The sequence below is a fragment of the Amblyraja radiata genome, chromosome 35 (assembly GCF_010909765.2).
Source record: "Amblyraja radiata isolate CabotCenter1 chromosome 35, sAmbRad1.1.pri, whole genome shotgun sequence".
NCBI classification, from domain to species: domain Eukaryota; kingdom Metazoa; phylum Chordata; class Chondrichthyes; order Rajiformes; family Rajidae; genus Amblyraja; species Amblyraja radiata.
Genome location: NC_045990.1, coordinates 1127154 through 1153311, shown reverse-complemented (window position 1 = coordinate 1153311; position 26158 = coordinate 1127154). Strand labels below are relative to the sequence as shown.

At 46.6% G+C, this 26158-nt stretch overlaps 1 protein-coding gene across 5 annotated transcripts in view; it reads right to left on the bottom strand.

The window, feature by feature from the left end:
• Positions 1-26158, bottom strand: part of LOC116966102 (GEM interacting protein) — a 47330-nt gene that overhangs the window by 16983 nt on the left and 4189 nt on the right. For 3 of the 5 annotated variants that reach the window (XM_033012269.1, XM_033012272.1, XM_033012273.1), the window contains exons 2-6: positions 25790-25936; positions 6642-6735; positions 4802-4877; positions 3758-3827; positions 1006-1131 (exon numbers count right to left, since the gene is read on the bottom strand). In XM_033012269.1, the coding sequence (XP_032868160.1) occupies positions 1006-1131; positions 3758-3827; positions 4802-4877; positions 6642-6735; positions 25790-25936 (513 nt within the window). Of the gene's footprint in view, positions 1-1005; positions 1132-3757; positions 3828-4801; positions 4878-6641; positions 6736-24241; positions 24689-25789; positions 25937-26158 lie in introns of those variants that run through there. The other 2 variants (XM_033012271.1, XM_033012274.1) reach the window with 2 other exon arrangements.

The following is a 26158-nucleotide window of genomic DNA, read 5'->3' as shown; positions in this document are numbered from 1 at the left end:
ACACTATCCTACACACACTAGGGACAATTTACAATCTTACCAAGCCAATTAGGTAAAAGGAGTTATTAACCAAATTCCAGAGCCATCTTAGGCAGTAGACAATAACTTTCAATCTTGGTCGGCACAGAGCCACTGATCTCATTTTTTGTGTGTGAAATGTCTCCAGTAATTTGCATTTTTGCTCAAGATTCCAGCATCTACAGTCTCTTGTCTCCATTCAACATATTTGTAGGCTGTGGACGGCTTGATTGTAATCATGTACAAACTTCACACTGACTGGATAGAATGCAACAAAAAAGCCCTTCACTCTGCCTATGTACACAAGCCAATAATAAACTGGACTAAACTAGAGTTAAGCAGCATCTTTGGAGAACATGACCTTTCCATGTTCTCCAGGAATGCTGCCAGACCTGACGAGTTACTCCAGCACTTTGAGTCTTCTGTTGTAAACCAGCATCTGCAGTTCCTTGCTTCTTTGCTTTACTTATACAGCACAGAAACAGGCCCTTTGGCCCATCGAGTCCGTGCCGACCAGTGATTACCCCCCTACAATAACCGACACACACTATGGACAATTTTACAACTTACCAAAGCCAATTAAAACCTACAAACCTGCATGCTTTTGGAGTGTGGAAGGAAACACGGTCACGGGGAGAACATACAAACTCCGTACAGATAATACCCATAGTCAGGATTGAACCCGGGTGTCTGTGGCTGTGAGGCAGCAACTCTACCACTGCGCCACCATGCCACCCACTAAATGTTATTTACTGAGGATAGGCTCATAGGCGCACAGCTTGAACTGCTGTCAAAACGCACGGTCCAATAATAAGACACTGAGCACACTGTTCTCCCCACCACACAGTACCAACTTGCCAGTACATCACACGGTCTGAAGAAGGGTCTCGACTCAAAACGTCACCTATTCCTTCACTCCAGAGATGCTGCCTGACCCGCTGAGTTGCTCCGGGTTTTTGTGTCTTATCTGCTAGTCACGCTGCTCACCGGCACAAGTCCTCTTGTCCATCCACAACAGCAGGTCCTTTGTGTACTTGGTCCAGTGCTTGGTGTACTGCAGGGCAGACTCAACACCACCCACACACTTCATCAGCATGGCATCAGCTTCCTCAGCTGCAGAGAGAGCACAAGGAGAGCGGGTCATGGGCCGGCTTGGCTTGTCGCAGGCAGAGCCTGACATAGAGCTAGAGGCCCTGCAACAGTCTGACCTTGGTAGCGAGCTGCCACAGATTAACAGCGCTAAGTAGCAATATGTCCTGATGACTCTCAGAGGGAGGGGACCAAAGACACGGATTAATTAACACCCTGGTTAAGACACAGTGAAAGAGACACAAACAGTCTGTGCACAAGAACAAAATCCCCAGACAGGGAAGGACAGAGTTAACAATAGAGATATTTGTTAAGTTAATAGAAGCACAATACAACAGAAAACTAGAACAGAGAAATCGCTGGATGGGAAAGAAAGTTAAAGGAATGACAGGTTCAGCAAATTTTCACTGAACATAGAACAGTACAGCACAGGAACAGGCCCTTCAGCCCATAATATCTGTGCTGAATACATGATAATATCTGACAGTACATGATCCATATCCCACCATTCTCTGCATATGTAAAACCCACCCAGATGCTGCTGTAGTATCTGCCTCCACCACCACCCTTGGCATTAATGCGGTTTCTGTTTTTTCTTTTGATCACTTTGCCAGTTGGAGTTTGCAATTGATTCAAGCCTTCAGAGAACATCACGCCCTCCAGATCACCTTAACTGGCCAATTCTGCAGGACTGTCACTGAAACAAAGTCTCTAGCTAACTTATAGGCACAGAGCAGTCTGAAGAAGGGTCCCAAACCAAAACGTCACCTATCCATGTTCCCCAGAGACGCTGCCTGACCCGCTAAGTTACTCCAGCACTTTATGTCTTCTTTTGTAAAGCAGCATCTGCAGTTCCTTGTTCCTGTACAGATAAGGGCAGCACAGTGGCAGCGTTATTGCCTCGTAGTACCAGAGAAACAGGTTCGATCCTGACTGTGGATGCTCTCTGTATGGAGTACATACATTCTCTCTGTGACTGTGTGGATTTTCTCAAGGTTTCTTCACACATCTCGAAGATGTACAGGTTTGTAGGTTAATTGCCTTCTGCAAATCGTCCCCAGTCGGCATGGACTCAGTGGTGTAAAGTTTCTCCATTGTATCTCCAAGCTATACTAAAATGTTTAATTTGGGAGACACACAAAAAGCTGGAGTAACAGCGGGTCAGACAGCGTCTCTGGAGGAAAGGAATAGGTGACGAGACCATAAACTAAAAAACTTTCCACTGAGCAACTTTGAGGACAATAATAATGATGTTCGGACTTGGATCTTATGCCCTCTGTGCTCCAGTCATTAGAATGCATCAAAAAGACCTAGAATGTCGGAGAATGTCTGAAGAAGGGTCTCGATCCGAAACGTCACCCATTCCTTCTCTCCAGAGATGCTGCCTGTCCCGCTGAGTTACTCCAGCTTTTTGTGTCTACCTTTGGTTTAAACCAGCATCTGTAGTTCCTTCTTATACATAGAATGTCCGTGAGCCTGGGTGTAAAAGTGTCAGAACTTGCCAAGCTGACACAGGACACCAAACGTTGGTGTACCTGCATGGTTTTGCCGTGAGCTTGCTCCACGCGTTTGTACTGAGGCCACTGCACAGGCTCCAGGCTGGGCTGGCATATGCTGATCTTCTCCCAGATACTGCTGGACTAAACTTTCCCAACAACTTGAAACACTTAGTAAGAATGCAGAGCAGCCAGATAGTCCAGTTCAGTGAGAGACTCTTACACAAGCAACGTGCCTATACCGAGGAGCACAAAAGCAGCCTATGTACATCGCCCACACGGCTGATTGCTTGTTCCAACTTCTTCAATAGGAAGATCATCAGATTCTTTCACTCACACAGCAGCAGCTCATTCTGTGCGCACGTTTTGTTAACTACACTTTTGTCATTGTACTCAGCTGATGAAGGAACTCACAGCCACACCTGTGGGCAGCACGGTGGCCCAGCGGTAGAGTTGCTGCTTCACAGCACCAGAGACCCGGGTTCCATCCTGACTACGGGTGCTGTCTGTACGGATCTTGTTTTACAATATTAGGAGTGAGAAATATATGTATATTCATATACACACACACACATACACATAAAAACAAACAATAATAGTGCAAAAAGACAAAACAAATGCACTGAAGAAGGGTGTGAGAAAGAACTGCAGATGCTGGATAAAATCGAAGGTATCCTTTGATGGTCACCTGGTCACCCGGAGCAGTGGTGCCTGGAACGAGCTATCAGACGTACAAGTAGATAGGCACAAAGTGCTGGAGTAACTCAGGGGACTTATATTAACTGGAATTTAGAAGGATGAGAGGGGATCTTATAGAAACATATAAAATTCTTAAGAGATTGGAAAGGCTAGATGCAGGAAAAATGTTTCCGATGTTGGGGAGTCCTCACAGTTTAAGAATAAGGGTTAGGCCATTTAGTACTGAGATGAGGAAAAACTTTTTCAGCCAGGGAGTTGTGAATCCATGGAATTCTCTGCCACAGAAGATGTATTCTGTGGCAGAGAATGTGGATGTATTCAAAAGAGAGTTAGATTTAACTCTTAGGGCTAACTGAATCAAGGGATATGGGGGGAAAGCAGGAACAGGGCACTGGTTTTAGATGATCAGCCGTGATCATATTGAATGGCGGTGCTGGCTCACACAGGTGGCATACCTGAAGTTTGGAACTCATCTCTCTCCTCCATTTTGTGGTCATGGCAACCCGGGAAGAAATCCTCATTCACCTGAAGGAAAAACAACGGAAACAGTAATCTCCTGAGTGAAACTTTGCTCCCAAGATCAAACATTTCAATTAAACGTTAGTTACAGTCATAGAGTGTGGGAACAGGCCCTTCAGCCCCTCTCACCCATGCTGACCAAGCTGCCCCATCTACACTATTCTTACCTGCCCGTGTTTGGCCCATATCCCTCCAAACCTTTCCTACCCATGTGCCTGTTTAAATGTCTTTTAAATGTTGTTATAGTTTCTGGTTCCACTACCGCCTCTGGCAGCTCATTCCACACACCTGCTGTATCTCTAAACTAAATTAAACAATGGCTGATGTGGTCATCGTGCTATCTATCTGCTTTGGTTCTTTATCCTTAAATGCCTTAACATCAACAATTCATCAAATGTGGTCTCGAAACTATCAGTTGAATTAGCGTAATGGGATGGGTATTTCCACTGCATGAACTGTATTTCCACTGGATGAACTGTAGATGCTGTTTTAAACCGAAGACAGACACACAGTGCTGGAGTAACTCAGCGGGTCAGGCAGCATCTGTGGAGAACATGGATAGGTGACGTTTCACAGAGTGCTGGAGTAACTCAGCGGGTCAGGCAGCATCTGTGGAGAACATGGATAGGTGACGTTTCACAGAGTGCTGGAGTAACTCAGCGGGTCAGGCAGCATCTGTGGAGAACATGGATAGGTGACGTTTCACAGAGTGCTGGAGTAACTCAGCGGGTCAGGCAGCATCTGTGGAGAACATGGATAGGTGACGTTTCAGGTTGGGACCCTACTTCAGTCACCCATCCATGTTTTCCAGAGATGCTGCCTGGCCCGCTGAGTTACCCCAGCACTTTTGTGCCCGTTTGTGTAAAGCAGCACCTGCAGTTCTTTGTTTGTACAGTCTGACCAAGGGTGCAGAGCAGGAATGTCTTCATCACCTCTGCTGGTAAGGTGAGGTGGTGGTGAAGCAGGTACTCAGGACTCACCTGACTCTCGTCCACAGGAGATTGTTCTGGCACGGTTAAGCTGTCTTCTGCTTCTGTCATGAACAGGTCCACTGTGCTGGATTGGTAAGAACAGTATGGTGTTAACTTACAACATATTAGTTCACAAGATCATAAGTGATCGGAGCAGAATTAAGCCGTTCGGCCCAGCAAGTCTACTCCGCCATTCAATCGTGGCTGATCTATCTTTCCCTCACAACCCCATTCTCCTGCCTTCTCCCCATAACCTCTGACACCCGTACTATTCAAGAATCTATCTATCTCTGCCTTAAAAATATCAATTGACTTGGCCTCCACAGCCTTCTGTGGCAAATATTCCCACAGATTAACCACTGACTAAAGAAATTCCTCCTCATCTCCTTCCTAAAGGAACGTCCCTTAATTCTGAGACTATGACCTCTAGTCCTAGATTCTCCCGCTAGTGGAAACATATTCTCCACATCCACTCTATCCAAGCCTTTCATTATTTGATAAACTCTATTAGAGAAATCTTCTACCGTTATTTGTCATGGTTTCTTGATCTGGTAGCCTGGTTGGGCGATGAGGAGCAATTAATGGCTTATAACCAAGACCACAACCCCCTTTTTCACAACACATAATCCTCCGCCATTTCCGCCACCTCCAACGTGACCCCACCACTCGCCACATCTTCCCATCTCCCCCCATGTCTGCCTTCCGCAAAGACCGCTCCCTCCGCAACTCCCTCGTCAATTCTTCCCTTCCCTCCCGCACCACCCCCTCCCCGGGCACTTTCCGTTGCAACCGCAAGAAATGCAACACCTGTCCCTTCACCTCCCCCCTCGACTCCATTCAAGGTCCCAAGCAGTCGTTCCAGGTGCGACAAAGGTTCACCTGTATCTCCTCCAACCTCATCTACTGCATCCGCTGCTCTAGATGTCAGCTAATTTACATCGGTGAGAACAAGCGTAGGTTGGGCGACCGTTTCGCCGAACACCTCCGCTCAGTCCGCCTTAACCTACCTGACCTCCCGGTGGCTCAGCACTTCAACTCCCCCTCCCATTCCCAATCCCACCTCTCTGTCCTGGGTCTCCTCCATTGCCAGAGTGAGCAACAGCGGAAATTGGAGGAACAGCACCTCATATTCCGTCTGGGGTCCTTGCGCCCTTATGGCATCAACATTGAATTCCCCCAATTTGGCTAGCCTGTGCTGTCCCCTCCCCTTCCTTCACCCTCTAGCTGTCTCCTCCCACCCTCCCATCCGCCCGCCCTCGGGCTCCTCCTCCTCCCTTTTTCCTTCTTTCTTTCCCCACCCCCCATCAGTCTGAAGAAGGGTTTCGGCCCGAAACGTCGCCTATTTCCTTCGCTCCATAGATGCTGCTGCACCCGCTGAGTTCCTCCAGCAATTTTGTGTACCCCCTTTTTCAATTGGTGACTTTACTTTAGACTTTAGAGATACAGTGCAGAAACAGGCCCTTCAGCCCACCAAGCCTGCGCTGACCAGCGATCACCCTGTACACTAGCACTATCCTTCACACGAGGGACAATTTACAGGAGCCAATTAACCTACAAACTTGCACATCTTTGGAGTGTGGGAGGAAACCGGAGCACCTGGAGAAAACCCATGTGGTCACTGGGCGGATGTACCAACTCCATACAGACAGCGCCCGTTGTCAGGATTAAATGCGGGTTTCTGGCGCTGTGAGGCTGCAGCTCTACCGCCCTAAACTAAACTACACTGCATGAAAACAGTGCTCAGTCACACACAACTCATTGGTTAGGTTATTTTTCTCGCTTCAAGTTGGAGCCCAGCGCAGTAAAGCCGGAATCAACTGGGATTCAGCGTGGCTTCTGTTCTACTCACGAGTTTCCAAAGGAAATTTCAAATGCATCCAGCTCCCGGAATATTTCACTGAAACGTCTTGGCTTCTCGTTGCTTTCGTCTTGAGCACCTAAACCTGCATAGGGAACAGAGGTCATTAAATGGAGATTTGGAGAGCCTCTCTCTCTCTCTGACTATCTCAAAAAGCTTTTCACTGTACCTCGGTACACATGACAATGGCGGGACTGTCATATGATGAAAGAATGGATCGACTGGACTTGTATTCACTGGAATTTAGAAGGATGAGAGGATATCTTCTAGAGACATATAAAATTCTTAAAGGATTGGACAGGCTAGTAGCAGGAAAAATGTTCCTGATGTTGGGGGAAGCCAGAACCAGGGAACCAGAGTGCTGGAGTAACTCAGCGGGTCAGGCAGCATCTCTGAAGAACATGGAGAGGTGATGTTTTGGGTCAAGACCCTTCTTCAGTCTCAACCCAAAACGTCACCTATCCATGTTCTCCACAGATGCTGCCTGACCCGCTGAGTTACCCCCGCACTTTGTATCCTTTTGTGTATTCAAGAGCATCTGCTGTTGTTTGTTTCTCAAGAAATAAAGGACACCAATAAAGTTAGAGAGAATATGCTTTTGACCACAATGTTCCCTCTCCAGTTTCGAGTTCTCCCTGGAGTAACCTGCTTGAACTGTGAAAGAGGAACCCAGACTAACATTTCTGTTCAGTTCATTCTCTAACATTTCCTGCCAGGTTAAAGTGCTGGCAGCTGCTTTTGCCTGAGCTTGCTGGTTTCTGTACCAAATATGTTATAGGAAAGATATTGCCAAGCTTGAAAGTGTTCAGAGAAGATTTACGAGGATGTTGCTAGGACTAGAGGGTGTGAGCTATCGGGAGAGGTTGAGTAGGCTGGGTCTCTATTGCTTGGAGCGCAGGAGGATGAGGGGTGATCTTATAGAGGTGTACAAAATCATGAGAGGAATAGATCGGGTAGATGCACAGTCTCTTGCCCATAGTAGGGGAATCGAGGACCAGAGGACATTGGTTCAAGGTGAAGGGGAAAAGATTTAATAGGAATCCGAGGGGTAACCTTTTCACACAAAGGGTGGTGGGTTTATGGAGCAAGCTGCCGGAGGAGGTAGTTGAGACTGGGACTATCCCATCGTTTAAGAAACAGTTAGACAGGTACATGGATAGGACAAGTTTGAAGGGATATGGACCAAATGCAGGCAGGTGGGACTAGTGTAGCGGGGACATGTTGGTCGGTGTGGGCAAGTTGGGCCGAAGGGCCTGTTTCCACACTGTATCACTCTAGGAGTCTCTGACTATGACTGTATAAATGTAGCTATGCTGTCTCAAATAAATCACCAAGAAATTATTGGGAATGAGACATAAAGTACCAAACGCTGACATGGAGTGATAAAGGCAGGACTTCCGATATATGACCCTCTGACTCAGCACAAATAAATACCTGTACACTGGGGAACGTGATGCATGGGAGCAACATTCACAAAGTATCTCTCATATATCTAAGTGTGTGCATTCATATCATTTTTGTGAATATATGTGGCAAGGTGCCAGTAGCAACTCAGTACAATTGGGTGATTCAGTGAGCCATGGAATCCCCCCCCTCCCCCAGTCCTTAAACCAAAGTATTTTCAAACTTGTTGAGTAATTTCTAAAGTTGACAAAACAAAAAGGTTGAATTACAATTTTTCTAACTGCAAATTAATGGTAGAACTTCAATTTCTCATCACGTTTTAATCCCAATAGTATATTGCGTGCACAGCCTAAAGTTGTAGGACAACTTGTTCTATTTGATCTTATTTGATTGTGCACGCCGGGTTGATTGCATGCGTTGAAACACGGCAGACCACGTGATGTTTGCAATCTCCCACCCCCCCAATAGTATGAACGTTGAACTTTCCAATTTTAGGTGACCTCCCCTCCAGTCTGTTTCTATCTAGAGTGATACTCTTCGGCCCATCTTGCCTACACCGACCAACATGTCCCAGCTACACTAGTCCCACCGGCCTGCGTTTGCCCCTCCCCCCCCCCCCAATCCCATCACATCCATCACCCCTTGACCCTCCTCTGCCTCACACACTCTCACTCACACACTCTCACTCACACTCACTCACACTCACTCACACTCTCACTCACTCACACTCTCACTCACACATGCACTCACACCCTCTCTCACACACACACAAACTCACACTCTCACTCACACACAAACTCACACACTCTCACTCACACACAAACTCAGACTCTCACACAAACTCACACACTCTCACTCACACACACAAACGCACACACTCTCACTCACTCACAAACACATAAACACACACAAACGCACACAAACTCGCACACAAATTCACACACAAACTCACGCCTCTCCCAACATTAAATGCCATTTGTTAAGGAAGTAGACTGTTGTTTCTGTTCTTCAGTTGCTTTGATATTAACTTTGCTTTCTGACAGGTAACAGCAGAATTACTTTCCAAACTGCGGGACAATCAATTCCACAAAACATTCCACCAGCTGAGAGCTCCGACGATTTCCAGGCCATTAACTTACAGGTCACGGCTCATCCAGGGCGTGCTATGTGCGTGCGTTACATGTACACAGAGCATCGGTGGGTCAACCTCAGTGGACGAGGCAGTGCTCTTACCCAGCCCTTCTCCAGAAGCGAGATGCTCCCGCAAACTCTGCACCATCACCGAGATTCTGCTCGCGTCCCCTGCACTGCGGAACAAGGTTCCGGGCTCGATACAGTTTCCTGCGAGATGCAGACAAGAGACCGACCACAAACGGATGAAACTGCGAGATCAAAGAGGAAGGAGGGGAGAGCGGGGCCTGCAGAAGACTGCGTTCCATTTACAGTGCAGTCAGAGGGCTGCTCTCAATCATCGCAGATGTTGATGGGTCTTGGGGTCAAGTGCCAGGAATATCCCACCCACTCCCACTCCCCCGTCAAGGACATCGTCTTTGCAGGATTCTCCAAGTTGTGTAACAAATCAGCCCGTCAAACAGAGTGGTAAACAGCGACCTACATAGAGCCTTCACTTCCTCTCCACCACTGATCCATCACACGCACTGTTCAACCACCAGCACTCCTCAGCAGCAGAGGAAGCAGCAGAGAATAAAGCAAGACTCTTCACAAACATTTCACGTCTACTTCTGCTTTCATCCATTACCTGTACACTTCCCCCCCCCCCTCCCCCACCCCCACAACTTGGTTACATAGAAAACAGGTGCAGGAGTAGGCCATTCGGCCCTTCGAGCCAGCACCGCCATTCAATATAATCATGACTGAACATCCAGAATCAGTACCCTGTTCCTGCTTTCTCCCCATATCACCTTGATTCCGTTAGCCCTATGAGCCACATCCAACTCTTGAATACATCTAGTGCATTGGCCTCCACTGCCTACTGTAGCAGAGAGTTCCACAGATCCACAACTTTCTGGGTGAAAATAACAAAGGGGCCAAATGTTGTGATTTTTTAGTTTACAGATACAGCGTGGAAACAGGCCCTTCAGCCCACCGAATCCGCACCAACCAGCGATCCCCGCACATTAACACTATCCCACACAATTTTACATTCATACCAAGCCAATTAACCTACAAACCTGTATGTCTTTGGAGTGTGGGAGGAAACCGGAGATCTCGGTGAAAACCCACACAGGTCACAGGGAGAACGTGCAATTAGACAAGCAACTTGGATAAGATACACATTAAAAGGATTGTGTTGTGTCTTTTTCTACCTAATGCCAAAGGCTTTGGGTGGGGAAAGCAGGAGGGAAGAAATGTTCAAAGTCTCCAAAATTCCATTGAAATTGATTTTTATTGAACTCCTATTGTCAAAAGAACATGCCTAATAGAACACAGTGACAGGAACGTGGGATAGTTAATGAGGGAATAAATAATTTTGAGACAGTCGGAAATGATTATGTGAATTTTAAACCAATTGAAGGAGTTTTGACGTCTAGAAAGCTCTTAGATATACACAACGTGCTGGAGTAACTCAGCAGGACAGGAGAAAATAAATAGGTGACATTTTGGGTCGAGACCCTCCATCAGACTGATGAAGTTCGACCCAAAACGTGGCCTATTCTTTCTCTCCAGAGATGCTGCCTGTCCCACTGAGTTACTCCGGCATTTTGAGTCTATCTTCGGTGTAAACGAGCATCTGCAGTTCCTTCCTACACATACTAGAAAGCTCTTATCCAAATACCAATGACAATGTAGCTCAGCGGGTAGGACCACTGCCTCACAGCGCCTGAGACCCAGCTTCAATCCTGACCTCGGGTGCAGTCTGTGTGGAGTTTGCATGTTCTCCTCTGAAAGCGTGGGTTTCCTCCCACATCCTCAATATGTGCGGGTGAGCAACATAACATTCCTCTGCTAATTCTGTGAAAAATCCCCCTCTAAAATTTTGTGTCAACAAGTGGTAGAATTTGGGGATTTTAGGACTTTAGAGATTCAGCGTGGAAACAGGCTCATCGACCCACCGAGTCACTAACACCATCCTGTGCACTATTGTCAATTTATTTACCAAAGCCAATTAACCTGTACATCTTGGTCATGCAGGAGGAAACCGGAGCACCTGGAGAAAAGCCATGCGGTCACAGGGAGCACGTGCAAACTCCGTACAGACAGCACCCGTAGTCAGGATCAAACCCGGGTCACTGGCGCAGTGAGGCAGCAACTCTACCGCTGTGCCACTGGGCTACCCAGTTGATGCGAATGTAGGGAGAATAAGCAATGGGATTAACGGTGGATTAATGGTTGAAGGGCCTGTTTCCATAATGTATCTCTCTATGACTATTAGTAAACAAAACACAAACCGCTATATCACCTCCCTATCTCGTACATAGATGGAGAATGAAATCCATCTCCAGGGTTTTGATGAATTGCTTTTGAACGAACACAGTTGGCCTTGTGTGGGAGGGGAAAAATAAAAATCACAAGGGACCTCATATCATAGAACAAGGTTGAGAAAGAAAGAAAATGTCATTTTAAAAGCCTCTTCAAGAACCAGAGGACATAGGTTTAGGTGAGTGGGGAAAGATTTATTAGGAACCCGGGGACCACCTTTTTCCACACAGGGTGACATTCTGTACACAGTGTCTGTGCTGAAAATGCCGAAAGCAAAAAACTAAATGTCACAGCCTCCAATTACCACCCTCTTCTCGCAGGCTCAGCACTAGGACAGAGATTAGCCTTGCCGGGCTGCGACTTGAGGCTAGAAATAAGACACAAAGTGCTGGAGTAAGTCAGCGGGCCAAGCAGCATCACTAAAGAACAGTCACATAGCATGGAAACAAGCCTTTCGGCCCAATTTACATGTCCCATCTACGCTAGTCCAACCTGTCACGTTTGGCCCATGTCCCTCGAAACCTGTCCAAATGATTTTTAAACGTTTTGATAATACCTACCTCAACTGCCTCCTCCGGCAGCTCGTTCCATACACCCATCACCCCTTGTGTAAAATAGTTGCCCCACAGTTTCCTATTAAATCTTACCCCTCTCACCTTAAACCTGTGTCCGCTCGTTTTCGATTCCCCTACTCTGGGTGAAAGCCTCTGCATCTACCCGATCTCTTCTTCTCATGATCTTAACACATGGATAGCTGACATTTCAGGTCAGGGCACTTTCTTCAGTCGAGAGGCTCCTTGATTTTATTTCACCAGTAAAGAGCATGCTGTTAATCCCATCACATGTGTGCACTCCCATTAAATCTCGGTTCATAGCCCCCAATCCCTTCAATGGGTGATCTCGTTATTCATTAACCAATTAATTTCAGTCCCTGCCAAAAGATTGGTATTTACAACAGCCCGAGGTAAACACACACCTACTAATCTGCCCCTTCTAACATTCCCGCTCACATTCCTCTCATTCCTAGCCCTTCACTGGCCACACCGTACGATTTTAGTTTAGTTATACAGCGCAGAAACAGGCCCTTCAGCCCACTGAGTCCAAGCAGACCAACAATCCCCGCACATTAACACTATCCAACACACGCTAGCAATTTTTCAATTAGCTTACAAACCTGTACGTCTTTGGAGTGTGGGAGGAAACCGGAGATCCCGGAGAAATCCCCGCAGGTCACGGGGAGAAAATACAAACTCCGTACAGACTGCAGCCGTAGTCAGGATCGAACCCTGGTCTCTGGCCCTGTGAGACAGCAACTCTACCACTGCGCCACCGTGCCACGCCTACCGTAAAGCTATTCCCCATTCCCGCACTCCTTGATTTACCCAATGGTGCTGATTCGAATTGGAGGCCAATTCACTGAATGTTTTTAAGAAAGAGTTAGATTTAGCTCTTAGGGTTAACGGAATCACGGGATATGGGGAGAAAGCAGGAATGGGGTACTGATTGTGGATGATCAGCCATGATCGTATTGAATAGTGGTGCAGGCTCGAAGGGCCGAATGGCCTACTCCTGCACCTATTGTCTATGTTTCTTTGGTGGTGGGCTGGTAACTTCAGGAGGTGGAACAGAGAGGGAACAGAGAATGCAGGCACTATCTTGTGCGTCATCAGTAATTCATTCCTTTCAGCCACACTTCCCTTTTTCGATTCTGAGAACACTGAATATAGACTGCCAGGCAAGAGGCCTTCACCCACCCACACTGCGATCCTTGGCTGCACATTATCTTCTGAGTGTGAATGGCTGTGTCAGTCTGTGGAGGAGGAGGGGAAGACCACTCTCTCTGCTGCACAGCTGACTGTTCATGTGTAGGAAGGAACTGCAGATGCTGGTTTACAGACACAAAATGCTGGAGTAACTCAGCGGGACAGGCAGCATCTCTGGAGAGAAGGAATGGGTGAAGTTTCGGGTTGAGACCCTTCTTCAGACTGAGAGTCGGGGGAGTGGGAAACGAGAGACATGGAAGGGCAAGGTGTGAAAACAAGACGGACATCAAAGAGGATGCAGATCAAGGGAAATGTAGAATGGATCATTCCCGTTGTTTTTAAATGCCGGCTGAACATCCACAAAGCTGAGCCACCGTGTAACCCCGTAACCTGCACTCTGTAGCAATCCTATCAGATTCAATAAAGGCTTCAACAGATTGGAGCGGAACTTTTAAAGCACAAAGAACCAAGTGGTGTGTCACTGTGACAGAGTTGCCACAGAACCTTGCGTCACAGAGTGATACAGCACGAAAACAGGCCCTTCAGCCCAACTTGCCCACACCGACCAACAATGCCCCATCTACTCTAGTCCCACCTGCCCGCGTTAGGCCCATATCCCTCTCAACCTGTCCTGCCTACGCAACTGTCTAAATGTTTCTTAAACGTTGCAATAATACCTGCCTCAACTGCGTGATCCATTATAACCTACTGTTAATGGTCACATCTGTTCCCACTTTAGTTTAGTTTAGAGATACAGCATGGAAACAGGCCCTTCAGCCCACCGATTCTGTGCCCACCAGCGATCATCCCCCACACCAATGCTGTCCTACACATACGAGGAATAATTTACAAGCCAATTAACCCAATCATCACCTATCCATATTCTCCAGAGATGCTGCCTGACCCGCTGAGTTACTCCAGCACTGTGTGTCCTTTTGTGCATTAACCAACATCTGCAGTTCCTTGCTTCTGCTAAGCAGTCGCAGTGTTACCTATCAATCTTTGTCCTCCAGGAGTGAGCTGACAACATTCAGGAGCAGTCTGGTTGGCAATCCCTCCTCACCCAAAGCTTGGCACCCGTTATCAACAGTCCACTATGACTGTGTCTTACTCAGCCTTCATCCGACCAAACTCAGAGCAGGGAAGTCCCTGGTACCCGTGACCGGGTGCCAGAAAAAGGAACCAGCGCTCAGGTCTAGCTCCGCTTCCGCAGTTGGAACCGGATGCCTTAATTCCCTTTTCATCCGCACTTTCAATGCAGTCGGACGTGAAAGGTCGACACAGTGGTACAGCGGGTAGTGCCGCTGCCTCACAGCGCCAGACACCCGGGTTCAATCCTGACATTTGGGTGCAGACTGTGTGGAGTTTGCATGTTCTCCCTGTGACTGCATGAGTTTCCCCCCACACTCCCAATGACGTGTGGGTTTGTAGGATTCTGTAAATTGTGCACAATGTGTAGGGGGCAGATAGGAAAGTGGGATAACTACTGTGAACTAGTGTGAACGGCTGATCGATAGTTGATGTGGACTCGACACTTTCTCAGTTTGCACGATCTGGCTACAGACCTTGTCTTTGAGCCAGGGATTTCACTATTCTGATGGGTGTCCTGAAACACCGTCTAAAATGGTGCCAATATTTAACAACCCGGAGGGCCTTGTTCGCAAGCAGTATCTCTAAAATAAACATTTCAAATCGCAGTGCCGGTTTGACTAAGTTTGTCTCTGAGCCACACAAGTGTAGAGGAGGTGACCTGCAATGTGGCAATAGCGGCTGGGTTTCAGACAGTGGGTCAGACAGATTCAGGTAAAGGATGGATGGGCAAGGCTTGGGATCCAGGAAGCTACAGGCTCACCGCCAGCAATGGAATTACAGGTTGCAACTTCCTTCTTCCCTCTTAAGATAGACACAAAGTGCTAGAGTATCTCAGCGGGACAGGCAGCATCTCTGGATGGAAGGAATGGATGATGTTTCGGGTCGAGAGCCTTCTTCCGACTGAGAGTCGGGGGAGAGGGAGACACAGGGATATGGAAGGGTGAGGTGTGAAAACAAGACGAAGTTGAAGGAAAATGTATAATAGATCATTGTTAACTAGGGGAAGTTGACAATGAAGCATACAATGTAAAATTTAATCAGGAGGACAGTCAAACCGATCAGAGTACTGGGGGGGGGGGGATGGAGAGAAAGGGAAAACAAGGGTTACTTGAAGTTAGAGAAGGATATTCATACCGCTGAGTTGTAAGCTGCCCAAGCCCATTATGAAGAAGGCTTCCTCCCTCCTGTTTGTTTCAGTTTGATTACATCCCTTTCAGTGGCACCAACCCTGTTCCCCTTTAAAATCAGAATAAACTTAATCCTTTTAACTGTTTCCTGTTGCCTTGCAGTCAGCTGATCATGCCTCATTAATGCTAAAGCAGTTCCTTTTCCATTACTTCAACATCTACGTTCTCCCCATGACCGCGTGGGTTTTGTCCAGGGGCACCAGTTTCTTCCCTACACTCCAAAGACATACAGGTTTGTAGGTTAATTGGTTTTGGTAAAATTGTAAATTGTCCCTAGTGTGTATAGGATAGTGTTAGTGTGCGGGGATCGCTAGTCGGCGTGGACTCGGTGGACCGAAGGGCCTGTTTCCGTGCTATATCTGGAGGACCACCGTCTAGGGTCCTTCTGCTGCTGGACATGGGGGGCAGGGGAAACACCCCTCAAAAATAAGGCAAGGGATTCCACGCCAGTGGGCCACATGAGTGGCAGGGGTGGGGGATAAATTTGTGTCATTTGTGTAAGCAGTATTGAATGTAGATATAGCCTCCGAGAATGTCGGATGGAGTTTTTGTAAGGATCATGTGTTGTATATATTTATTTCTCGAATAAAGTAAATTTTGAAATTTTTCAAAAGTTTAAAAAAGTATCTTTAAACTAAACTATTGCTAGGAAAGATAGACCAGCCATGATTGAATGGTGGAGTAGACTTGATGGGCTAAATGGCCTAATTCTGCTCCTATTGCTGGTCGGTGCGGACTCGGTGGACCGAAGGACCTGTTTCCGCGCTGTATCTCTAAACTAAACTTAACTAAGACTTAGCAGGAAACATCACTCTGGAACTGGATTCCTGGGGGAACTCCGTCTCCTCACAGTGTTTTCCCCCAGGGTGGGACATTCCAAAACTGGGAAGGCGTGGTTTTAATGTGAAAGAGGAAAGATTTAAAGGGAACCTAAGGAACAAACGCTCTCACAAGGGAAGGAGTGGTGGGTACATGGAACGAGCTACAAAAGGAGGCAGTCGAGGCAGGTATAACCCTTACTAATCTTATATGTTTCAATAAGATAACCTCTCATCCTTCTAAATTCCAGAGTATACAAGCCCAGTCGCTCCATTCTATCAACATATGACAGTCCTGTCATCCCAGGAATTAACTTTGTGAACCTACGCTGCACTCACTCAATAGCAAGAATGCCCTTCCTCAAATTTGGGGATCAAAACTGCACACAATACTCCAGGTGTGGTCTCACTAGGGCCCTGTACAACTGCAGAAGGACTTCTTTGCTCCTATACTCAACTCCTCTTGTTATGAAGGCCAACATGCCATTCGCTTTCTTCACTGCCTGCTGTACCTGCATGCTTACTTTCAGTGACTGATGAACAAAGACCCCCAGATCTCGTTGTACTTCCCCTTTCCCCAATTTGACACCATTCAGATAATAATCTGCCTTCCCGTTTTTGCCTCCCAAGTGGATAACCTCACATTTATCCACATTAAAGTAAGATCGCCTGTTTCCGTGCTGTATGACTGTGACATTCACACATATTGAAAGAACAAGTCAGGAGAGCACCTGTCAACATCCCAATTTCAATCAGGAGTCAACGTGTTCCGGAAAGAGAGAAAATTGGCAAAAAAAACATCACCGTTAAAATGCATTTTTCTGAAGAGGTCAGATCTGAAACACAATTTTTGGTGCAGTTACAGACTTTGATAGGAAGGAAGCCAAACTTTCAGTGACTGTTACCTTGCTTTCCATTGCTCATTTGAAAGATAGGGAGAGGGTGACTAAGAGTTCAATGATAAGCAGAAACAAAACTGCAGAGGATCAGAGAACAACTGATCATTAATCACCTTTTATCACCATCAGCTTCATTGATTGATTTCGAGCCGGTCTCCCGGAGTTTGATAACGGTTCCACAGTTCCAGGACTTTAATCAGGGATTTATACAAGAGTTTTATTTTGCTCTATTCCCTATTAAATTTCAAGACTGATCAAGGACAAAACTCACTCGGGAACATATGCCAACAAGCAGTAACATTTAATAAGCATCTCGACCCGAAACGTCACCCATTCCTCCTCTCCAGAGAGGCTGCCTGTCCCGCTGAGTTACTCCAGCTTTTTGTGTCTATTAACAGGTAACCTATCTGCAATCTCCTCCAACCCAACAAACCCTCCCAGATATTCATGATCCTTTAGTTCTGGCCTGGTGTTTATCCCTGAATGTAATTGTTTGACCTTTATTGACAAGGCTTCAGCTATCAAGGACCTGTGCTTCTCGCCTCTCTACTATTATCCCTTTGTTTAAGATGTTACTCTAGTTTTGAACAAACTTGTGATTATCTGCCCAAATATCTCGCAATGTGGCCTGGCACCCAAATTATGTTCGACAGGGCGGCACGATGGTGCAGCGGTAGAGTTGCTGCCTTACAGCGCTTGCGGCGCCGGGGACCAGGGTTCCATCCCGACTACGGGTACTGTCTGTATGTAGTTAATACATTCTCCCCGTGACCGCATGGGCTTTCTCCAAGATCTTCGGTTTCCTGGCATACAGGTGTGTAGGTTAATTGGCTTGGTATAATTGTAAATTGTCCCTAGTGTGTGTAGGATAGTGTTAGTGTACGGGGATCGCTGGTCGGCGTGGACTCGGTGGGCCGAAGGGCCTGTTTCTACATTGTATCTCTAAACAAAACAAAACAGACCTGCATACATTTTGCAATCTTAGATTAGTTTAGTTTATTGTCACATGTACCAAGGTACAGTGAAAAGCTTTTGTTAAATCTTAAAGATAATATTAAATGCAAGTTTATTGGTGAAATTGTAAATTTTCCCTAGTGTATGTAGGATACTCCTAGTGTGCGGGGATCGCTGGTTGGCGCAGACACGGTGGGCTGAAGGGCCTGTTTCCACGCTACATCACTAAACTAAAGGCTGTGGGCTGATCATACCCAGATCACCAATGGCACGTGGCCAAGACCAGCCGGACTTTGCCCAAATGATTGATGCTGTCCACAGTGGTAGTTTATCATGAGTATATGCAGGTTGTAAATGTACAATCACTTGGCTCAATAAAATACAAACAGCAGCAGCCACTCCGGACACCGTGGGTGAATGTTAAACCTCAGTAAAAAATCCCCTCCCCAACCTGACATTTAGTCAGGCAAACTATTAAAGCTCAGAGGTAGAAACAAGGAACTGCAGATGTAAATATATTCTCATTCTCAGTCAATATATTACTCCTCATTCAATGTGCTCTAATGTTAATTTAATAAACTCTTATTTAGTTTTTAGTTGTAGAGATACAGTGTGGAAATGGACCGATCAGCCACCGACTCCCAATCACCCCGTACACTAGTTCTACCTACACTCTAGGGACAATATACAGATGCTAATTAACCTACAAACCTGTAGGAAGAAAATGCAGATGCTGGTTTACACCAAAGATACACACAAAGTGCTGGAGTAACTAAGTGGGACAGGCAGCATCTCTGGAGAGAAGGAATGGGTGACGTTTTGGAGCACCCGGAGAAAACCCACATGGTCACAGGGAGAACATACAAACTCTGCACAGACAGCACTCATAGTCAGGATCGAACCCGGGTCTTTGGCGCTATAAGACAACAACTCTACCACTGCACCACCATGCCGCCCTTTTGTGGCACCTTATCGATGGTCTTCCAAAACTCTGCGTACACAATGGCCATCGATTCTCCCTTATCTATTCGACTTCTTGTAACCTCAGAAAACTCATTTGCAAGCACGATTTCCCTTTCACAACTTTCACATTGACTCAGCAGGGTCCTATGATTATTTTCTCAATGACATGTCAGTGGTTCTTTACTAACTGACTCAAGCATTTCTCCCTGCTGTCGTCAGGCGGACTGCTCCACAATTTACAGTTGTCTCTTGCTTTCCTTTCTTGAATATTTTCCAGCTTTCTTCCTCCCCTTTCTGAAATAGTGGGGTGTAATTTGCCGAATTCTGATCCGTGGAACCGTTCCAGAATTGAATTCCAGCGGAAAACAGCCCGAGCATCTCTGTTCCTGAACACCACCTCCATAAAATACCAACCTCCACTAAAAGTCCATTAACCAGTCTGGTAGAGTTGCTGCCTCACAGCGCCAGGGACCCGGGTTCCATCCCGACTACGGGTGATGTCTGTACAGTTTGTACGTTCTCCACGTGACCTGCGTAGGTTTTCTCCAAGAGCTTCTGTTTCCTCCCATACTCCAAAGACGTACAGGTTTGTAGGTTAATTGGCTTGGTGTAAATGTAAATTAGTGTTCATGTGCGGAGATCGTTAGAAAGTGCGGACTCTTAAGGCTGAAGGGCCTGTTTCCGTGCTGTGTTTCTAAACAAAACTAGTTCCACAGTTCACATCAATGTATCCAACATAGCCAACAATCAGCCTATCAGGGACCATCCCTGCCTGAGGTCTTCTGTTGCTGGCCCTGATTTGTCCTGGTTTTTACTTGCTTCCAGTTCACACCATCCCCCAACCCCCTTCCCTACAGTCTGAAGAAGGGTCCTAACTTGAAACGTCACCTATTAATTTTCTCCAGAGACACTGCCTGACCCGCTGAGTTACTCCAGCATTTTGTGACCATGGTATATGGGTGATTGCTGGTCAGCATGGACTCGGCGGGCCGAAGGGCCTGTTTCCACGCTCCATAAACCCTGCGATGCAGGTCGTCGGAACCTTTCAGGCCCATTAATAGCTACACACTTTCTTTTCACTAATATTAGTTTATTTCACCTCCTCATTCTCTCTAGACCTGCAGTTCTCCACAATGTTTAGAATTTATCCACATCTTCCCTGCAGGCAGAATAAAATATTGGTTATCTCATCTGCCAGTTCCTCCAACATTATATCTCCTGTCTCAGTCTGCAGAGGAGCCACGTTATTTATTGCTTGTCTTTTCCTCTTTACAAGGCTACAGGTGCTTCTACAAATTATTTTAATATATCTTATCAGATTATTTCCCTACTATACCTTCTCCCACCTTTACTGAATTCTAAACTCTCCTGATCCAGACATGTGCTGTTCTGATTGATGACATTACAGCCTTTTTTCTTAGATCTAATATTTTAACGTTTTTTCTCGAAGGCTGGATGTTGAGGGGAGACCTAACAGAAGTCCATAAAATTATGAGAGGCATAGATAGGATAGACAGTCAGAACCTTTTATCTCCCAGGGTGGCCATATCAAAGACTGGAGTTGATACCTGGCACTGTAAGGCAGCAACTCTACCGCTGCGCCACCTTGCCACTCTGGGGGGGATTAATCTTGCAGACTTGTTGGAGTTTAGAAGGATGGGGGGGGGGGGGGACGGGGGGGGGGGGGGGACAGGGGGGGGGGACGGGGGGGGGGGGGGACGGACGTCATTGAAACATACAGAATAGTGAAAGGCGTAGATAGAGTGGATGTGGAGAGGATGTTAGGTGGAGAGGATTCTAGAGATCATAGCCTCAGAATTAAAGGATGGGGGCCCTTCTTCACACTGATTGGAGTGGAAGGGGAGAAAGTCGGAAGAGAGGTGTTCCCCTCACCACATTCAGTCTGAAGAAGGGTCCCGACCGGAAATGTTAAATATCCATGTTCTCCAGAGATGCTGCCTGACCCGCTGAGTTACTCCAGCACTCTGTGTCCACCCTTGGTCAGATTGCTGAATATTAGAGTTGCCAGGCTAGATATTCAAAGTAGAAGGTACACAACATTGCCAAGACTGACTTTTGTAAACAACTACCTGCAGTTCCTTATTTCTGCAAAATAATCTGGTCCATCAACTGTAGTGGTTTTTGACGGAATAAACTCGAATGGCCTAATTCTACTCCTATAACTTGTGAAATTGGTTTATTATTGTCAAGTCTACGGAGATACGGTGAAAAACCTCTATTTGCCTGCTATCCAACCGTCAGATTATACTGTACACGAACACTATCAGGCCACACACAGTTTCAACAGGTAGAACAAAGGGAAATTCACCAGAGTGCAAAACATAGTTTTCAGCTTTGAAATACTGATAGAGTTTCAAATGGAATAAGGATTTTAAAAAGTTCACCAATTGTATTGAATGATATTTGATCCCCACGTATTTGTAATTAAGTTCCACAAAATACGTGTATGTGGCCACACACCTACTTCCACAATTCTTATTTTGTGTACTTACTCAGAATAGCTTGGCTTGGGGAAATTTTGCAAAAATCTTTCTTCCTGAGTGAGTTGCAATAAGTTCATAACGTCATAGGAGCTGAATTAGGCCATACGGTCCACCAAGTCTACTCCGCCATTCAATCAGGGGTGATCTATCTTTCCCTCTCAAACCCATTCTCCTGCCTTCTCCCCATAACCCCCGACACCTGTACTAATGCTCAAGAACCACAATATAGTTCACTTTCCCAGGTCCAAAACTTTCTCAGAGCCGGGGAACTGAGAAAGTCTTGCTTCACCTCACAATCCATCATGTCAGTGCACAGTTCACAATTAGTACGGGTGTCAGAGGTTATGGGGTGAAGGCAGGGGAATGGGGTTAGGAGGGAGAGATAGATCAGCCATGGTTGAATGGTGGAGTAGACTTGATGGGCCGAATGGTCAAATCCTGCACCTATCTCTTATGACCTTATGACCATGATCATAGGCCCACCAATGACGAGGTCCCTTTCCCACTCCCTCTGCAACTTAAAACTAATCTCTTTTCTCCAATTCCAATTCTGACAGAGGGTAAGGAGCGGCCAACTCGGGAACTCCATGCTGTGGAGTGTTCCGATCCATCCCGACATCGGAGTTTCCATCATCCCGACGAGAGGGCCTGAACATCGGACCATCTGTAGCGGCGAACTGCTGAGGGTCCAAAGGCTGGACCACGGGTGAACAAAGGAGGAAGGTGACTGAACTTTAATGCCTTCCATCACAGTGAGGAATGTTGATTCCACGGTGGTGGATGTATGTTACATTTTATTTTATGTGTGTATTGTAACTCAAATGTCTCTGAGCCTTAATTGGTTAAATGACAATAAATGCAAACTTGAACTTGAACTTGACTGGCTGAGGGTTCCTGGCATTTTCTGTTTCTGTTTCAATGGTAAGGTTTCCTCAATGGCAGTACATCGAGATACACCAAAACAATGTAAACTGCAACATGTATTTTTATAATCTTTTACATAATAGCATTGGGGTGACACAGTGGTGCAGCGGTAGAGCTGCTGCCTTACAGGAGATTACAAAATGTGCTGAACACTCCCAGGTACATTAGTAGTACTGACCTCCCCACCATCGAAGGGATCTACAGGAGTCGCTGCCCCAAAAAGGCAGCCAGCATCATCAGAGACCCACACCACCATGGCCTCAATCTCATTTCACCCCTGCCAACAGGAAGACGGTACAGGAGCCTGAAAACCACGGCCTCCAGGTTCAAGAACAATTTCATCCAAACACCATTAGGCCCTTGAACGCAACACTAACGGATGAAATATGTACCATCATTGTTTGCACTAAGGACTTTAGGTTTTTTTCTTGTATTGAGATTATTAGTTTATTGAACGTGATTATTATATGTTATCCATGAGCATTGTGCTTACAGACATGTTATGCTACAAGTAGGAATTTCTTTCTTCTGTTGTCGGTACATATGACAATTCATTCTTGGCACTAATGTCTTGTTTTTTTACCCCACAGTCATTTCCGTTTCATTGTCTTGTAGAATTTATGTGAACTTTATGTTTTTGAGTGTTTGTCTGAGACTCTGTGCCTGTGATACGCTGCTGTAGGCAAGATTTTCATTGTACCTGCAGCCCACTGTACTTGTGCATATGTTGACCGGACATGATGGTCTCACACCTGGCACGGTCAGAGACCAGAGATTTAGGACATATCTGACCAGTGAAGACAAGGACAGGCACTTATGTTAATGAAGGACGAGGAAGGTGAAGGGGAAAAGATTTAACAGAAATCTGAGAGGTAACATTTTCGCTCAGAGGGTGGTGGGTGTATGGAACAAGCTGCCAGAGGAGGTAGTTGAGGCTGGGACTATCCCAACGTTTAAGAAACACTTGGACAGGTACATGGATAAGACAGGTTTGGAGGCATATGGACCCAAAAGCGGGCAGGTGGGATTAGTGTAGCTGGGACATGTTGGCCGGTGTGGGCTAGTTGGGCCGAAGGGCCTGTTTCCACACTGTATCACACTAGGAGAAAGCGAGATGAGAGGGAATTTAAAATAAATCTCTACAAAGATTTAACTTCCCCAAAATGGTGAAAGATGAATTAAAGCAGTGAAGGAAACAGGCCAGTCAGCAATTCAGTGTAGTCATAATTCCGTTCCGCAAACTCTTTACCAGATACTCTTTCTTCACCCACTGCATTATTCAGAGTTTCCACAATGAATCTTTCCAGTAAAAGCCAAGTGGTCTTGCGTCACAACCCACAAATAAGATACTGGGTAGCAAATGGCCCAAATCGTTTAGTTTGGGGAGTTTGTTTGTAGCAAGTATGAACCATGATTGCCCCAAGTAGCAACCGAGACAACAACCATTTGTTCTACTAACACAACGGATGTTACAGGATGTGGTCTGTAGCAACCTCAATGGAGACAAGAAACTAAAGGCTGAGAGAACAAAAATAACCCAACTTTCTGACTGTAGACAATTTGTATTTTAACCAACTAAACACTTTGAGAACTTTGTCTAAGTTACCGAGTTACAGCAGCACATGGAAAACTTTTTACTTACCATTCTCCTCTGTGACTTCCATGCCTCTTGTGTTGATGGTGATTTCAATGAGTTAACCGCTAGTAACACTCTGTCTTTGGTCGGGGAGCCGGGTTAACAGGGAAGGAAGGGGTGATGAGGGAGCTTCACGGATGATGGTCACCGTGGGTGGGCTGCTCTGCCGGGCATGGGTGACTTCACGCCAGCGGCGAGCTAGTACGGTGCGGGCTCTCCAGTCCAACGCTGCCCTGGCACTTCAGTCTCAGTAAGGCTTGTGATGTCAGCAAATCCGCAGTGCTGGTGCATTTCCTGCCTGTCATAGCCTGCAAGGTTTCACTCACTGCAGAGACTCGGGTTCCAACCAGAGCTTCCTGTCTTCTCGTGTCTCTTTGGTACCCTGCAGCTCCGCTCTTGCTCCCCCTCCCCCCAGTCACAACAGGGACCAAGTCCCCCTAGTCCACACCTTTCACCCCATCGCATACAACACATAATCCTCCAACGGGATCCCAACACTGGTCACATCTTCCCATCTCCACCCCTTTCTGCTTTCCACAGAGACCTGTTCCCTCTGCAACTCCCTGGTCAACTTGTCTCTTCCCACCCAAACCACCCCCTCCCCAGGTACTTTTCCCTCCAACCGCGGGAGATGCAACACCTGTCCCTATATCTCCTCCCTCGCCTCTGTCCAGAAACCCCAACAGTCCTTTCAGGTTAGGCAGAGGTTCATTTGCACCTCCTCCAACCTCATGTACTGTATCCGCTGTTCCAGGAGTGGACTTTTTAATATCGGCGAGACCAAGCGCAGACTCGCCGATCATTGCACTAAACACCTCAGTCCGCCTAATAACCCCCCCTCCCATTCCCACACTGACCTTTCTATCCTGGGCCTCCTCCATTGTCAGAGTGAGGCCCAACGCACATTGGAGGAACAGCACCTCATATTTCACTTGGGCAGCTTACACCCCAGCGATATGAATATTGACTTCTCTAACTTCAAGCAATCCTTGCTTTCCCTCTCTCTCTCCATCCTTTCCCCACCCTAGTCATCCTACTAGTTTCACTGTCCCAACCTCAACTACCTCCTCTGGCAGCTTGTTCCATACACCCTCTGTGTGAAAAAGATTCCTCTTAAATCTTTTCCCCTTCACCTTCAACCTATGTCCTCTGGTCCTCGATTCCCCTACTCTGGGTAAAAAACTGTGCATCTACCCGATCTATTCCTCTCATGATTTTGTACACCTCTATAAGATCACCCCTCATCCTCCTGCGCTCCATGGAATAGAGAACCAGCCTACTCAACCTCTCCATATAGCTCACACCCTCTAGTCCTGGCAACATCCTCGCAAATCTTTTTTGAACCCTTTCAAGCTTGACAATATTTTTCCTATAACAAGGTGCCCAGAACTGAACACAATATTGTTAGTCGCTTCCTAACTGGGAAGTAGCTTAGTTGCTTCCCACACAATAACACTAACATAACGTTAGTGTGTGGGGATTGCTGGTCAGCGCGGACCTGGTGGGCCGAAGGGCCTGTTTTCACGCTGTATCTCTAAACTAAAGGTGTCTTACCGTGTACCATGTTCACAAGCAGGGCTGCCGTCTCCAGGAGGGAGTTGTTGGGGTTCAGTGAGGGGTAGTGATCGATGATGAGCTCCAGAGCCAACAGCATCTCCGCCAGGCGTTCCTGCACCGTCTCGTGCCTCACAACAACGTCTGCTGCAAGAGAAGGCCAGACATTTGGACAGGTACATGGATAGGACAGGTTTAGAGGACAGGTATCTCTGGAGAAAAGGAATAGTTCATAAGTTCTAGGAGAAGATTTAGGCCATTCGGCCCATCAAGTCTACTCAGCCATTCAATCATGACCGATCCATCTTTCCCTCACAACCCCATTCTCCTGCCTCCTCCCCATAACCTCTGACACCCGCACTAATCATG